Source organism: Muntiacus reevesi, chromosome 5, assembly GCF_963930625.1.
Source record: "Muntiacus reevesi chromosome 5, mMunRee1.1, whole genome shotgun sequence".
Lineage (NCBI taxonomy): Eukaryota > Metazoa > Chordata > Mammalia > Artiodactyla > Cervidae > Muntiacus > Muntiacus reevesi.
Genome location: NC_089253.1, coordinates 25,400,719 through 25,416,137, shown reverse-complemented (window position 1 = coordinate 25,416,137; position 15,419 = coordinate 25,400,719). Strand labels below are relative to the sequence as shown.

At 37.1% G+C, this 15,419-nt stretch overlaps 1 protein-coding gene and 1 pseudogene across 1 annotated transcript in view; both read left to right on the top strand.

The window, feature by feature from the left end:
- Positions 1 to 15,419, top strand: part of GTF2H1 (general transcription factor IIH subunit 1) — a 31,675-nt gene that overhangs the window by 9,485 nt on the left and 6,771 nt on the right. The window contains exons 3-11 of the mRNA XM_065937280.1: positions 2,028 to 2,220; positions 3,428 to 3,593; positions 4,575 to 4,668; positions 6,545 to 6,694; positions 6,824 to 6,903; positions 10,244 to 10,371; positions 10,483 to 10,570; positions 12,815 to 12,903; positions 13,275 to 13,392. Of these exons, the coding sequence (XP_065793352.1) occupies positions 2,028 to 2,220; positions 3,428 to 3,593; positions 4,575 to 4,668; positions 6,545 to 6,694; positions 6,824 to 6,903; positions 10,244 to 10,371; positions 10,483 to 10,570; positions 12,815 to 12,903; positions 13,275 to 13,392 (1,106 nt within the window). The remainder of the gene's footprint in view (positions 1 to 2,027; positions 2,221 to 3,427; positions 3,594 to 4,574; positions 4,669 to 6,544; positions 6,695 to 6,823; positions 6,904 to 10,243; positions 10,372 to 10,482; positions 10,571 to 12,814; positions 12,904 to 13,274; positions 13,393 to 15,419) is intronic.
- On the top strand, positions 4,678 to 5,596 carry LOC136169502 (small ribosomal subunit protein uS10-like; annotated as a pseudogene).

The window sequence follows — 15,419 nt, the reverse complement described above, 5'->3', positions numbered from 1 at the left end:
TTTATTTTTGCTTTTATTTCCAAGTGGTTGACCAGTTTTCCCAGCACCACTTGTTAAAGAGGTTGCAAGAGCTTCATCTTTCTCCCCTGAAATAACTTAGTATCTTAATTTCCAAAAGGAAACACTGTTTAAAATTCATTATATTAATAACTCAGTACTGCCTGAGCTATCTGGTCTTTGTCCACTCTCCTGCCAACACTACTTCCTTTTAAAACTTTGTTTCTGTGGAGAAGTGCCTCACCAAGTCTCTAATAATAATCTTGCAAATTAGCATTGGTGGCTTCAGTAGCCTCACGAAATAGGAACTGCCTGTATTAGCACTTCTCTTAAACGGGAAGTCTGCTCTATACCTTTGCAAAATATAGACTTCCTATGATTCTGACAGCATGCAGTAGAGAACATGCCTATCCCCTATGTTGGGAGGAGAGCACATACCCAAATCTAGATGTGCACGAAATCAGTTTTCCTTTTAAGTTGAATATTTGAAAGAATGCTCATTTCTGAAAGAAGCCATTGAAAGTTTTCGGTAATAACATTACTAAGGTAAAAATCAGCAATTATGTTAGTTAAAAAACTTCAGAAGTAGGCCTCTCAGAGGCACAAGCTAAGATAGAACAAGAATAAAGCAATGACTAAGAAAAGGTACCTAGAAAGGAGTGATAGATTGTTTTGGAGGAATAGAATAGTGGAACAGGCTGGCTGACAGTGTAAATGGCTTCATATTGCTACTTTTAGCAGTAAGGTATTTTATCTAAACTGTTGGTTTGGAAGCAACATCTTCATTGAAAATATTTCTCTTTGTTTAAGTGTTAGTAGATTGCTTTACCAGGAGCTCTCAGTTATGTGTTCACACTACCATGATTCACGCATTTAGTGAGACAAAGCCCCTTCATCTGTTTCCCTCATGAAGACGACAAGCCATGAGGCCCACTTTTTAAGAATAAGGGATTTCTATTATGGAGGTATATTTTGACATTTCCAGCCCCAGCTTATTTCGAAAATCATCACAGTTACAGAAAAGTTTAAAGAATGGTGCAGTGTATACCTATAATTATATCCTATCTAAGTGTTATTATTTTGCCATATTTGTTTTATTATATGTGTATACACTTTGACTGCTCATGACATTATGACACCAAGAAAATTTTAATAACTATCCATACCACTGTTGGATTTTTTTCCCCAGTTGTCCAAACATTGTTTTTTTATAGCTGTGGGGGGTTTTGGGGTTTTTTTAAATCAATATCTGGTCTAGGTTCATGTATGTAGTTGTAGTTTCTGTAATCTCTTCTTTAGGAGTACGGAGTTGTAGATTATCATACATTCTGATTATGTCAGATCAAGGTTTTATTTAATTATTTCCTGTATTTCTTATAAACTAAAAGTCAAGTCTGCAGTCTTGACTAGACTGAAGTTAAACATTTTCAGCAAGAAGAGCACCTAAGTGGTGGTGCTGGCTTGCTGTTCTGTCACCTCAGAAAGCCCATAGTGTCAGATTTTTCATTTTTAATGCGGCTAAGTTTGATCACTTGATTTAAGTGTTGATGCCTGATCTCGCAAATGTAAAATTACATATTACCCTTTGCAGTTATTAAATAAGCCATGAGCTATGTTTTGGAGTTTTTTGAATTATGACAAATCATTTCTATTAATGATAATGTCAGGTGGAAGCAGCTGTTGGTGGATTCAGGACTCCCGAGTTGGCTATTTAGAAAGCTTTAAAGAAATCTGCTCAGTTGAGTGGAAACAAAAGCCCTTCAGCATCCAGAGGTGGACTAGTGGGTAAGACATGCCACATAAAAAGAATACTAAAGAAGGAACCTTAGTGTTACCAGTGAATTTGTTGAACCGTGCTCTGGTAATATGCAGTTATTTGAAAAGAGTGGATTTCTTAAGCATCGAGATTGGAATAGGGCAACTAAAGCCCGAAGAAAGCCTGAGTCTTCTTGGGACGAGGAGTAACTTACTGAATGACTGTTTGCACAGTGCGAGTGGCCTAATCTAACTAGCCTCATGCTTCTTTTTAGGCCAGAAAATCAGTCCAGAAGGAAAAGCGAAAATTCAGCTTCAACTGGTCCTGCATGCAGGGGACACAACTAACTTCCATTTTTCCAATGAAAGCACAGCAGTGAAAGAGCGAGATGCAGTGAAAGACCTTCTGCAGCAACTGCTTCCCAAATTCAAGAGGAAAGCAAATAAAGAACTGGAAGAGAAAAACAGGTGAAGGAGGAAAAGAACAGCCTTTCAAAGAGACACTAGGTTCTTAGAAGTCAAGTAGTAGTTTGTTATTTCTCACCCCTTGTGCTCTGATAGTGTAGTCTAGGAAAATACAGGCTTTGTTATCTTTATCTCTGTGTTTGGTTTGTTTGTTTTTTAAATTAGAGTAAAATTGCTTTAAAATGTTGTATTGCTTTTTGCTATACAGCAATGCAAATCAGCCATAATTATACATGTGTTCCCTCCCTCTCGAACCCATCTACAGGGAAGGAATGGAGATGGAGATGTAGAGAATAAACTTGTGGACACAGTGGGGGAAGGAGAGAGGGACGAGTGGAGAAAGTGGCATCAGCATATATACAGCGTCTTGTGTCAGATAGTGGGAAGCAGCTGTGTAACATAGGGAGCTCAGTTTGGTGCTCAGTATGTTTGGTCCTTCAGCATCTTAACTAACCTTGGCTTTCAGCAAATGCGATGAATTAGAAGTTAAACTAACTGCCTCAAGCCAAATATCAGATTAGGAGTAAAACTGTAATTCAAAGATGCCAAGGTCCCTTAATTCTCTGTCACAGAGAAGATACTAAGAAGTGTGTTTGTGAATGAGAAACCTGAAAAAATCATACTAAGATGTTTAGAAAACATCTAAAAAAACAAGAATTTCTGGGACTTCCTGGCAGTCCAATGGTTAAGAATCTATGCTTCCATGGCTGGGGCATAGGTGCAATCCCTGCTCAGGAACTAAGATCCTTCATGTGGCGTGGCATGGTGAAATAAATAAATAAATTTAAAATAATGAGAATTTCTGACAAGATGAATTATCTTTCTATGCTTATAGCTCCGAGTGTTTATCACCATGAAAAACTTAGTTGGTAGAAAATCCCTCTTCCCCATTCAGCTTTTCGTGAAAGAAACCACAGTACAGTACAAATACAGCCTTTGTGTCTCTGGAATATAGGGATGAGTAGGACCGAATCCAAGCCCTCAAAGACTTTAGCCTTTGCTTCTTCAACTGTCTTCCATTTATCTGCCCTGGATTTTTTCCTCCAAAAATGTTTTTTTGCTTTTAATTACTAACGAAGTAAATGACCTCTGCTGCTCAATCATCACAAAATGAAAATTGGGTGTTTTGTGTAGCTAAGGTCTTTTTAGAATGCTACCTAAATGGTGTTTTATTCTAAAAGTTCAATATGTTGGTATATTCTATCACCAGAATGCTGCAAGAAGATCCTGTTTTGTTTCAGCTTTATAAAGACCTTGTTGTGAGTCAAGTCATCAGTGCTGAGGAATTCTGGGCCAATCGTTTAAATGTGAACGCAGCAGAGAGTTCTTCCACGTCTAATCATAAGCAGGATGTTGGCATTTCTGCAGCATTTCTGGTATGTGACCCTTCTAGATTTCTAAAGAGGAAAAAAAAACCCTGGTATATGTGCTAATGATGCCATTTTTTCTGTAAAATTTAGTATTTCCTTAAGGTAAATTAACAGATATTTCAGTAGCCGTGATACTCTTCTAAAATGGACTTTTGAAAATGAATCTTCTAGCAATTGGACTAATGCTTATTTCTCCTAATACTTTTAAAGTAAGGGCTTTCAGATATCTTTTTTTCCTTTTTTAATGATTTCAATATTTTACCTATAATGCAAGTTTAAATGTAAAATGACCATCGTGTTACAAAAAAGAAAAATTGGGAACTTCTCCGGCAGCCCAGTGGTTATGACTCTGCACTTACATTGCAGGGGACACTGGTTCAGCTCCTGGTCTGGGAGGTAAGACCTCACATGCCATGTCGCATTATCAAAAAGTTTTAAAAAAAAATTTTTTTTAATTAAATAAAGAAGATTTGTAAAATGTATCTTGAAAGGAAAGTTGAGAATACTGTATGTTTGGAATTAGAAAGTGAGTTTCAGTCTATACTTTGGTAAAACCAAAGCATTATTTATACACTTAACAAAAATTTCACTACCAGTTACATGTTTGGCATCTTTCTGAGTGCTTAGCAGTGAATTGAATTAATAAGGCCTTTCTTAAAAAAAAAATCAGATAATATGTTGTAACCAAATAGTCAAATATTTGGTAACTGTAAGCTTTATGTTAAATTTCCACTAGGTATCTGCCTTTGACCACATTTAAATGTGTCTGTTTGACCATGTTGTGTTTTCAGAAACACAGATTTTACTGATCACTAAAGTTATGTGAAGCAGGTCAGATTTATTTGACCCATCTCTGTACCAAAAGTAAAGGCAAAGGATTTGTCTCTGTATTTCATTCAGAGAGTCTGTTTTTCATCCTTTCTCCTGTGTCCATTGGGTTCTTAGACATCTTGGCCCAATACTCTTTAACAAATGTCTTTATTTTAGGCTGATGTCCGACCCCAGACAGATGGATGTAATGGTTTGAGATACAATTTAACATCTGATATCATTGAGTCCATTTTTAGAACCTATCCAGCAGGTAAGAAGAATCAGTTTTTTCAGATAGTTAAAATATTTGTTTGAATGAATTCAGTGAAATATCTGAAAAACAAAAAGCTTACCTTTATTCCTGATAAAGTGCAATAAAATATGTAAAGTGCTTTATCCAGTGCCTGACACGGTGGATATTAAGAGCTTAGCATGTAGTGTACTGACATCATCCATGGGAATGACGACTTTCTCATTCCTTCCACTGGTGGTTCTTAAACTTTATTTACCCTTTAACATAACCTGAGTAGGCTGACATACTCCAGAGGCATCAGTAAGTCAGTGTCTACAGCACTGACTCAGATCATCCTTCATGCTGCCTGCAGAATGACTTTTCTGACCCACAAATCATTTCCCTTGGAGAAATCATCTAAAGTATAAGTGTCTTTGAGGAAGACGTGGTCGCCGCTGCAGCGGAGCTCATTGCCACTCGCTCTTGTTCCTGACTCACCGCTGTTTGCTCTCGCCGAGGAACAAGTCGGTCAGGAAGCCGCGCCGCAGCCATGGCCTTTAAAGACACCGGCAAGACTCCCATGGAGCCAGAGGTGGCCATTCACCGGATTAGGATCACCCTCACCGGCCGCAACGTGAAGTCTCTGGAGGTGTGTGCTGACCTGATCAGAGGCGCGAAGGAAAAGAATCTCAAAGTTGAAAGGGTCAGTTCGGATGCCTACCAAGACTCTGAGAATAACTACAAGGAAAACTCCTTGTGGTGAAGGTTCTAAGACTTGGGATCGATTCCAAATGAGGATCCACAAGCAACTCATTGACCTGCACAGCCCTTCTGAAATTGTCAAGCAGATCACTTCCATCAGTATTGAGCCAGGAGTCGAGGTGGAAGTCACCATTGGCGATGCCTAAATCAACCTTTTTAATAAATCGATGATCAGTTGTTAAAAAAAATAAAGTATAAATGGTTTGATCCTAGCTCTAGTGCAAGTGCAGCCGAGGTTGAGAGCAGTTACTCCAGTCTTATTCTAACCACACAAAGCTCTCAAACCGTTCTGTTCTCTCTCCCGGCTTCCTCAGCTTCTGCCCCTTTACTCCTCAGGACTTAATCTCCTAGGATTCACCTCAAGCATCACTTCATTGCCACTTCTGTAAAATCTGACTTCCTTAGACAGATGTACTCCCCCTCCCCATTCCATCTACAGGGCTGTGTGTCTTACCACATTATAATGTAGTTATTTTCTATTTTTCTGATAATATTTATGTAGTGTTTACTCTTTGTCAGACACCATTCTGAGGCCTTTATGTGTGTTAACATTTAATTGTCACAAATAGTACCTATGAATTAGGTTATCATTACCCCATGTTACAGATGAGGAAACCAAGATAAAGAAAGATTAAGTAATTTGTCCAGCATCACATTGGATAATAATTGGTGGACCTAGAATTTTAAACTCATGCTTTCCAGCTTCAGAGACCTTAACCTCTTAACTTAATCTCTTTGATTATTAGACAACACAGGCTTCTGGAGTGCTGAACTGATAGTCCATTAGGTTATGGAGATCTTTGTTTATTTCCCCAGCACCCAATATGGTGCTTTGGACTAAAAGTGTCCATATATAAATGATCAAACAGGCAAACTCAGGTCTTCCTCTTAATCTTGATGTTCCCAGTAAAACTGAAACTTGAAGCTTATTAATTTTCTTGGTGCAAAATAAAGTTTTGTTTCTAATTTAAGATTCATAAAGGTAATGTCTAATGTAATCTCTCAAGTGATGTTACAGTTAAATTATTATATATTGTTTGTAAAGTTGAATACTTTTATAATTTGGTTTTGCTCTTGGACTGTTTTTAAACTAATTTGAGAGGTTTTAAGAATTGGAAATTCACTATGTAACTATTGTGGTTTTTATTCACAGTAAAAATGAAATATGCAGAAAATGTTCCCCACAACATGACAGAAAAGGAATTCTGGACACGTTTCTTTCAGTCCCATTATTTCCACAGGGACCGGCTGAATACAGGGTCAAAGGACCTCTTTGCAGAATGTGCCAAAATAGATGAAAAAGGTAATTGCTTATCCCTGACACACTCTAGCATTTAATCTGCTGCTCTATAGTCATCAGTGCCATTAGTGATTATTTTGCTTTCTGGGAAAGGTAAAACTTAATCAACTTTTTATTTCATTGATTCTCTAGGGTTAAAAACAATGGTTTCATTAGGAGTGAAAAACCCGCTACTTGACTTAACAGCTTTGGAAGATAAACCATTAGATGAGGTAAGTAGTAGTAAAAGGATTTACAGGAGAAAATAGTCTTTTCCCAGTCTTCAACATTTGTATTTTAAATTGCCTGAAGTATAGGTGTTCTGTTTGTGAGAAGGTAAAACAGAATAATGTTATTTGAAGTGGTTTATCAAAAGTGCATTTTGATAGCACTATTCATTATTAAGATTGCATGGGAAAACTGAAATTCCTCTGTGAGTTGGTAGAACATTTTTTACAAGAATTTTTTAACTCCCTTATCACCAGTTGTTTCAGTTCAGTTTAGTTCAGTTCAGTCGCTGAGTCGTGTTTGACTCTTTGCAACCCCATGAATCGCAGCACGTCAGGCCTCCTTGTGCATCACCAACTCCCAGAGTTTACCCAAACTCATGTCCATCGAGTCAGTGATGCCATCCAGCTATCTCATCCTCTGTCGTCCCCTTCTCCTCCTGCCTCCAGTCCCTCCCAGCATCAGGGTCTTTTCCAGTGAGTCAACTCTAGGCATGAGGTGGCCAAAGTATTGGAGTTTCAGCTTCAATGTCAGTCCTTCCAATGAACACCCAGGACTGATCTCCTTTAGGATAGACTGGTTGGATCTCCTTGCAGTCCAAGGGACTCTCAAGAGTCTTCTCTAACACCACAGGTCACCTCTTAATATCTTCTGCTTCTGTTAGGTCCATACCATTTCTTTCCTTTATCGAACCCATCTTTGCATGAAATGTTCCCTTGGTATCTCTAATTATCTTGACGAGATCTCTAGTCTTTCCCATTCTCTTGTTTTCCTCTGTTTCTTTGCATTGATCACCGAGGAAGGCTTTCTTATTTCTCCTTGCTATTCTTGGGAACTCTGCATTCAAATGGAAGTATCTTTCTTTTTCTCCTTTGCTTTTCGCTTCTCTTCTTTTCACAGCTATTTGTAAGGCCTCCTCAGGCAGCCATCTTGCTTTTTTGCATTTCTTTTCCATGGGGATGGTCTTGATCCCTGTCTCCTGTACAATGTCACGAGCCTCCATCCACAGTTCATCAGGTATTCTGTCTATCAGATCTAGTCCCTTAAATTTATTTCTCACTTCCACTGTATTGTCTAGGTATTAATAAAGGTTTAACACCTGTTTTATGCTGTATCTAAGTAAGTGTGAAAAAATATTAGATAGGGAAAAGATGATAAACATTGTTGGTTGCCCACTATTTACCAAATGCTGAGCACAGTCATGACCCTTACTCCACATTAGCCCCATTCAATAGCTGAACCATCAAGTATGAGCTACCTACCTCAACATCATGACTCCAGACTTAGAAATTCATCCAATGCTAGAGAAGTAGGTGATCCATTCTGATCAAGGCTAATTCTGTCCCTGCCTCTATCCTCTAGTCTAGAAAGGACCTTGCCTTCCTCAGTTACTCTCTGGACACTTAAATTTTAGTACCCTTCCTTTCATTTAATTTTTATTTTCTTGCTTTCCTTTGGCTCCTTTTCTATTGACATGTGCTCCTATCTTTTTTCTCTTAGTGTGTGCATGCTCCAGGTGAGAAAACCAATGTTAAAATTTCATCTATAGTCCAAGTTATTAAATTAACTTGGTGCCCCAGTGAGTTGTTTGCCTAATGAAATTCAGTTGTTTTCTTGAAAATTCTCAGCACTCAGTCAGTTCCTTGGTGAATCTCAACACATTATAAACATAATCTCTTTAATCACCCTGAAAAAATGAAGCTAAATAAACCACACAGCTGTTAAGTACATTGACTTTAAAACCAAACTACTTGGTTTTAAACTGTAGATTTTTTTAATGTTTCTCATATCAGTTTTCCTATAAAATGAGGTTAATAGCTCTGACCTTGAGGAGTGGTAGGAAATTTGGGGAGGTGTTGTTTAAGGATACAAACTTACAGCTAGCAGATCATTTTTGTAGACCCAACGCACAGCATGGTTGACAGTAGAAACCTCAGGTTGCTCAGAAACTAGCTCTTACTTCTTAGTAAGAGAAACGATAATTATGTGACATAATAGAGGTATTAGCTACACTGGTAATCATTTTGCAATCTGAAACCAACACGTTTTAAACCTTAAACTTACACAATGATCTATTATTTACTTTTTTTTATTATTTACATTTTTAAAACTATCCATGTTGTATTCCCTTGCATGGATATGTAAAAATTTATAAAACCAAGCCTTTTAATAAAAATGTTGGTTGATTGAATTTTTCCCTCCTCTTTGCCTATCATCCTCTAGTAATTCTATCCGAGGATATGGGCTTGGGGCTCCTTGTAATTACATTCTTTCTGTTCCATTGCTAAAAATATCAATACTAATTGTGTAATGATGACTCCCAATTAGTCCTGGTCTGTCTAACCCAAGAAGTCCAAAATCATATGTCCAACTCCCTACTTGGTATCTTCATTTAGGTTGTTTCCACACACCCCTCAGCATAACATGTCCAAAATGGAGTCTTTGATTCCCATCCTCAAAAACCTGTTTCTTCCTGGCCCTTCTCTATGTCAGTTAAAAAAAAAACAAAAACAACATTAGCATGCACTCGGTTGTTCAAGCCAAAACTTAGTAGTGTCCTTGATCCCGGCCCTTTGTTGACCTCCCAGCATTCAGTTGCTCAGCAAGTGCTCTACATCTCAAAACCAGCAGCCCAGACACGTTAGCCTCCTAATTGATATTGGTTTTGTTCTCTATAGTTTATTCTTCCCTAGCAGTAAGAGTTATAGCTCAGATCATAATATTCCCCTATGTAAAAACTTTCTCAGGGGTTTCTCATTGAACTTAGAATAAAATCAGAACTACTACCAGGCTCTTAATTTGGCCTCTGCGTACTCAGTTGCGGCTGTTTCTTGGCCCAGCCTTCATTCAAGGTATACTGACCTGCATACAGACCCATGACACAGTATGTTTTGCATTACTCCTGTACCTTCTATTTAAGCAGCTTCTTCCTGAAATGTTGTTCAGTATTTGCCTTGCAAACACCTACCTATTCATCTTAACGATGCTCCATGAAGCTTGTTTGAACCTACCCTCCCCGCCCCCCACTTCTAATGGGATTGACCACTTCTTTCATAGCACCTGTAAGTTTTAACTTAAATGTAATGGCTTACAGCCCAGCATCCCACTAACCAATATTTTAATGTTTTTGCTAACTAGTCCAGAATTGTTCCTTACGGAAAAAAATGCAGCACTTAGCAGTTAAGATAATTTTGTGATACTAAAAGCAGTTGTTAGCATTTTTAATTTTTGTGTGTGTGTATAATGTTACTTATTTTTAAATTTTTACCTGTAAATATTTTTTAAGTCCTATATCCAGAAAATTTTTTCAACTCAACAATATCTCTACTAAATTGTTCCTCGCAGGGCTATGGTATTTCCTCCGTGCCATCTACTTCTAATTCTAAATCCATCAGAGAGAATAGTAATGCTGCCATCATCAAGAGGTTTAACCATCACAGTGCCATGGTCCTGGCAGCAGGTCTCAGGAAACAGTTAAGTACACATGCAAAGGTGCACTAACTGGGTTTTCCATGATAGCCAGTTGGAGTTTTGTTGTTCTTCCTGTGGTATTTAACATTAATTTTTTTTCCCTTTGTTTTCAGAGAAGCACAAAAGGAGCAAAATGGCGAGCCCAGCAGCATTGATGGAAATTCCGGAGATGCAGATTGCTTTCAGCCAGCAATCAAAAGGGTATGAGTAAAAAGTCTGGAATGCTTATGGCTCAGATTTCTCCAGATATATGTTATGTAACTGACAGTACCTTATGTTGACCCTTGATAAGTTCACAGGGCTTTAGTTCTTCTGGCCAAGCTGTTAAATATTAGACTTAAAAAATACTTCCTCGGTTTTGGCTTACCAGCCTACTTTCCATGGACTCAAGTCTGTTAACTGTTTTTATTGTTTTATTTATCTCCTTCACCTATAAACACACATAAATGTTAACACATAGTTTTATTTTCTGGAAAAGTACCCAACAAAGGCAATATGACAGAAAGAAAAAACTAAAGGTTTGTGTATTAGATTTAAAAGATAAGATTTGGCCCTCATGTTACACCTAGCATTTTAGAACTGGAAATGTCCTTCATTAAATAGTGAAGATGGATTGTGAGGGAGTATGAACAGTTACCTACTTGTATATTTCTTCTCTCTCTGCAACTTTGCCAAGCTTCTGTATCCCTCAATTTTAACTTCCTCCCTCATTTTAAAAGTTATGATAAGGCTTTCTTAGAGGGCGATCAGGCAATATAGTGTATTAAATTTTTAAAGTTTATACCCTTAATTTCACTTCTGGACAGTATTCCACTTGGGACTTTTTTTTTTTTTTTAAAGATATGTGCAAAGATTTAGATACAAATACACTGACAGTATTATAATTGAGAAACGAGCAAACATCATGATATTCATGATACATCCCTACAGTGGAGATTGATGCATACAGCAAATAATGACTACTTTAAAGGATTAATGATACGTTGAATTAAAGTGAGTTCACATATACCGTGACAATAGTTCACTTCATTAAAATTAAAGAAACCATTTTTTAGTTGCCTTACATGCCATATTAGGTGGCAGGAAACAAAAATGAGTAAGACTGGGTTTTTCTTCTCAAAGAATTTAGTGTCTATAGGTAAGACAAAATGAATAATTGTAAAACAGAATTTAAAGTATAGTAATTGTTTACAGTAGGAACCAGAGAGTGAGTAAGTAGATAAAGTTTGCAGAACAAACTAATATGATACAATTAAGTTTATGAACTTTAAGAGATTATAGGTCCTTTATGTATTTCAGTCACCTAATATGTTTCTACAGGGATATACACCTTTAAAATTAACAGAGTAAAAAATCTCTTCTCTGAAATAAGCAAAGTGAAGCTAAAATATAAGCTAGAGATGCTAAAAAGAAATCTAGGAAGTGATTCTTTTCAATATTGCACTGAGTACCCTTGATTCTTGGTAGTGATGAAATTGACAAAAATCACTGAATTTTCACAATATTCAATGATAAACTGACTCAGGATGTTCTTTCATGTCAGTAGTTGTCTGCTGTGAGTTCCACAAGGGATTTATAGAATGAGAGATCCTGGAATAGTAATAGACAGAGTCCTCATATTCATGGAGCTTTCAGTTAAGTGTGAAAGTTAGGTGGATGACCAGGCCTTGGCAGAGATTTAGGATTTGGATTTATATAAGAGGTTGGGTCAGGACATGACTTAAATCAGGCAGCAGCAGGCATAGAAATGAACTTGACATATGGGAATGGTAGTGAAAGACATCAGTATGCCTTGAAGTTGACTCAAGGGTATAGAGATGAGAAAGTAGTAAAAACAGGCTGAGTCTAGGTGAGGTGGGACTGATTGATACATTACTCTGAATAGCATGCTAAGGTCAGATTTGTTCCTATACAGTCCAGGAGAAAGCACATTAGTAAAACCAAAATAAAGAATGCAGACATAAACCCAAGTACATGGAGGGATTAAATGCATATGGGATAAACATGGCATTTCAGAATCAGTGGGGAAAGATGTTATTCTACAAATGGTGTTGGGGGACTGATTAATAATACTAAAACTGACTCCCTACCTTACTCCTTATTTTACAATAAATTCTGTTGGATCAAAGTTTAAGCAAAAAAAAGAAAAATGCACAGAAGAATAGGCATAAAGGGAATAATTAAAACTGAGAAACACCAAAGTGGGGGCAAAAAGTATTTGCAACACATGTAATAAAATTAATTTTTTTAATTTAGTTCAAGTAAAATAAACATTTTCATCTATCAGATTTTCAAATATTAAAGGTTTAATGATGCATAGTATGGTCAGAGTATAGGAAAACAGTTATTCTATTAAGTGGTTAGTGAAAAAATAGGTTCAGCTATGTGTAGAGGGGACACATGTAGGAAGTGCAGCAATAAAAAGTGTTATGTTGATAATTATAGGCGAAGTTACAAGAATCCATTGAATATGAAGACTTGGGAAAAAATAATTCCATAGAAACAATTGCACTAAACCTCAAGAAGTCAGATAGGTAAGTTTGGTGACTATTAAATTCATTTGAAGCAAAATAGTTTTATATCACACGTTGGTACAGAATTTATTCTGCAAGTGTAGTATTGAAGTTTTTATCAGTTTGTTACCATGAAACATATTATTGTATTTCTTTAAAAAGTTACTTTGTACATCTCAGGAAAAGATCCTAAATGATTGAAGCAAAGAAAATAAATTTTAGCTATCTACTGTTCTCTTCCTATTACCCTTATTGGAATTAAGTTATTTAATTGAAATATCTTTAACTCTTTACTTGGGGGGAATGTTGTATGGAGACTGCTAAAATATTTGAAAGACAAATATTGAGCACCCTTATTCTGTGTGATTAGTAATTTCTTGGCTAATCTTCAGGTATTATCATGGTCCAACTCCAATCCAGTCGCTGCAGTATGCAACAAGTCAGGACATTATTAATTCTTTTCAAAGTATTAGAGAAGAAATGGAAGCTTATACACCCAGATTAACTCAGGTAGGTGACTTGTACAGTTTGAAAAACAGAATTCCCAGTTACTTCCTCAGTTTATGAGCACATTCATATTTATAAAACTGATACTTTACTTGGGATAAAGACTTATTTCTGCTTAATAAATTGAAAAAGTCAGGTAAAGAGAAGTATTTGGCATACCTGAAGTTCAGATGATAATGAAAATAAGATAATGAGTTTTGTGGTTGCTAATTTCTTTTCTTCCATATATACAGTTTTATTGGAAAAATCTCCCAGATTTCCAAAAAATTTCTGGACATCATTCTGTAGATATTCTTTGTTTTTTCCTGCCCTTAGACATACTTCAGTTGATCAGCAAGTTCTTCTGTCAGTTCAGTAATTCTTGACTCCATCACCTTGACTTAGGTAAATGGGACAGGTTTTCAGCACGGCCACTGCAAGTTATTTAATAAAAGCATGATTCCAACCACATCACTCTGCAACTTAAAACCCTTTCTTCTCATAGTAACTGTCTGGATGTTCTTTGTCTTACTCGCCAAACCCTACAATCTGACCCTAACCCACATCTCTAGTCCCAACTCCAGCCATATCTCCACCATTTCCTTCCCCACATAACTTCAAAAGAGTCCTCTACTCCAGCCTAACACACTATAAACTACCCAAAAGTTTTTAATTGTATCATCTACATGCTTCCCGTGCTTTTTCTCATGCTTTCTTTCTTAAGAGTGTCCTTTGCCTGTTTCTGTGTCAAGGAACAAATAGTAATAATTCAAAATAATTCAAATTCCGTTGCCTCTGTAAAGCAGTCCTCAGCATGCCCAGTAACGAGTTATTTTTTCCCTTTTCTCTGTTTTCATAAGCATTCAGACACTGAGTTGAAACCTGAATTGCTTATCAGGTTGAAACCTGTAGTGCCTATCACATATGGGGACTGACTTTTTAACCTTTAACCTTGAAATAATCTTCGATTTACAAAAAGTTGCTAAAGTTTCTTGACCCATTTTGCAGGTAGATCCCTTTGTGAGCATGCTGAGTTGCTTCAGTCATGTCCAACTCTTTGCAACCCTATGGACTGTGGCCCAGTAGGCTCTTCTGTCCATGGGATTCTCCAGGCAAGGATCCTGGAGTGGCTTGCCATGCACGCCCTCCAGGACATCTTCCTGATCCAGGGATTGAACCCTAGTTCTTAGTCTCCTACATTGGCAGGTGAGTTGTTTACCACTAGCGCCACCTAGGAGCCCCAGATCCCTTTACATCTAAATAACACAGTACAGTTAAAGAAACAATAAGTTAACATTGTTTAAGTCTTATTATCTAATCTGTATTCTTTAAAAAAAAAAATTTTTTTTTTAATTTGGCTGTACATGGTCTTTGGAGAAGGAAATGGCAACTCATTCCAGTATTCTTGCCAGTAGAATTCCATGGACAGAGAGGATCCTGGCAGGCTACAGTGCTAGGATCACAAAGAATCAGACGTGACTGAGCAACTAACACACATGGTCTTAGTTGAGGCACTCAGGATCTTAGTTGTGGCATATGGGATCTAGTTCCCTGACCAGGGATCACGCCCAGGCCCCCTGTATTGGGAGCATGGAGTCTTAGCCATTAGACCACCAGGGACGTCCCTAACGTATATTCTTGGAAAAATTTCACCAATTGTACCATTAATGTCCCTGTAGCAAAAAAAAAAAGAAAAAATTTTTTTTTGGTCCAGCATCCAAATCAGGTTCATGAATTGCATTTGGTTCTTAGGTCTTTTTAGTTTCCTTTACAGTGGAGTAGTTTTTCAGTCTTTATCTTTCATGACCTTGATATTTGAAGACTAGGTCAGTTTTTTGTAGAATGCCCTCAACTTCAGTTTCTCTTAACATTTTCTCATGATTCGATTTCATTTTTAGCAAGAATTCCACCAGGTTGATGTGTAAGTAATATGTCATCCTTTGTGCATCATATGAGGAAGCACATGTTTATTTGTCCTGCCTTGCAGTGTTAACTTTGATCTCTTGGTTAAGGCACTATCTGTCTGATTTCTCTGTGGAAAACTTACCTAT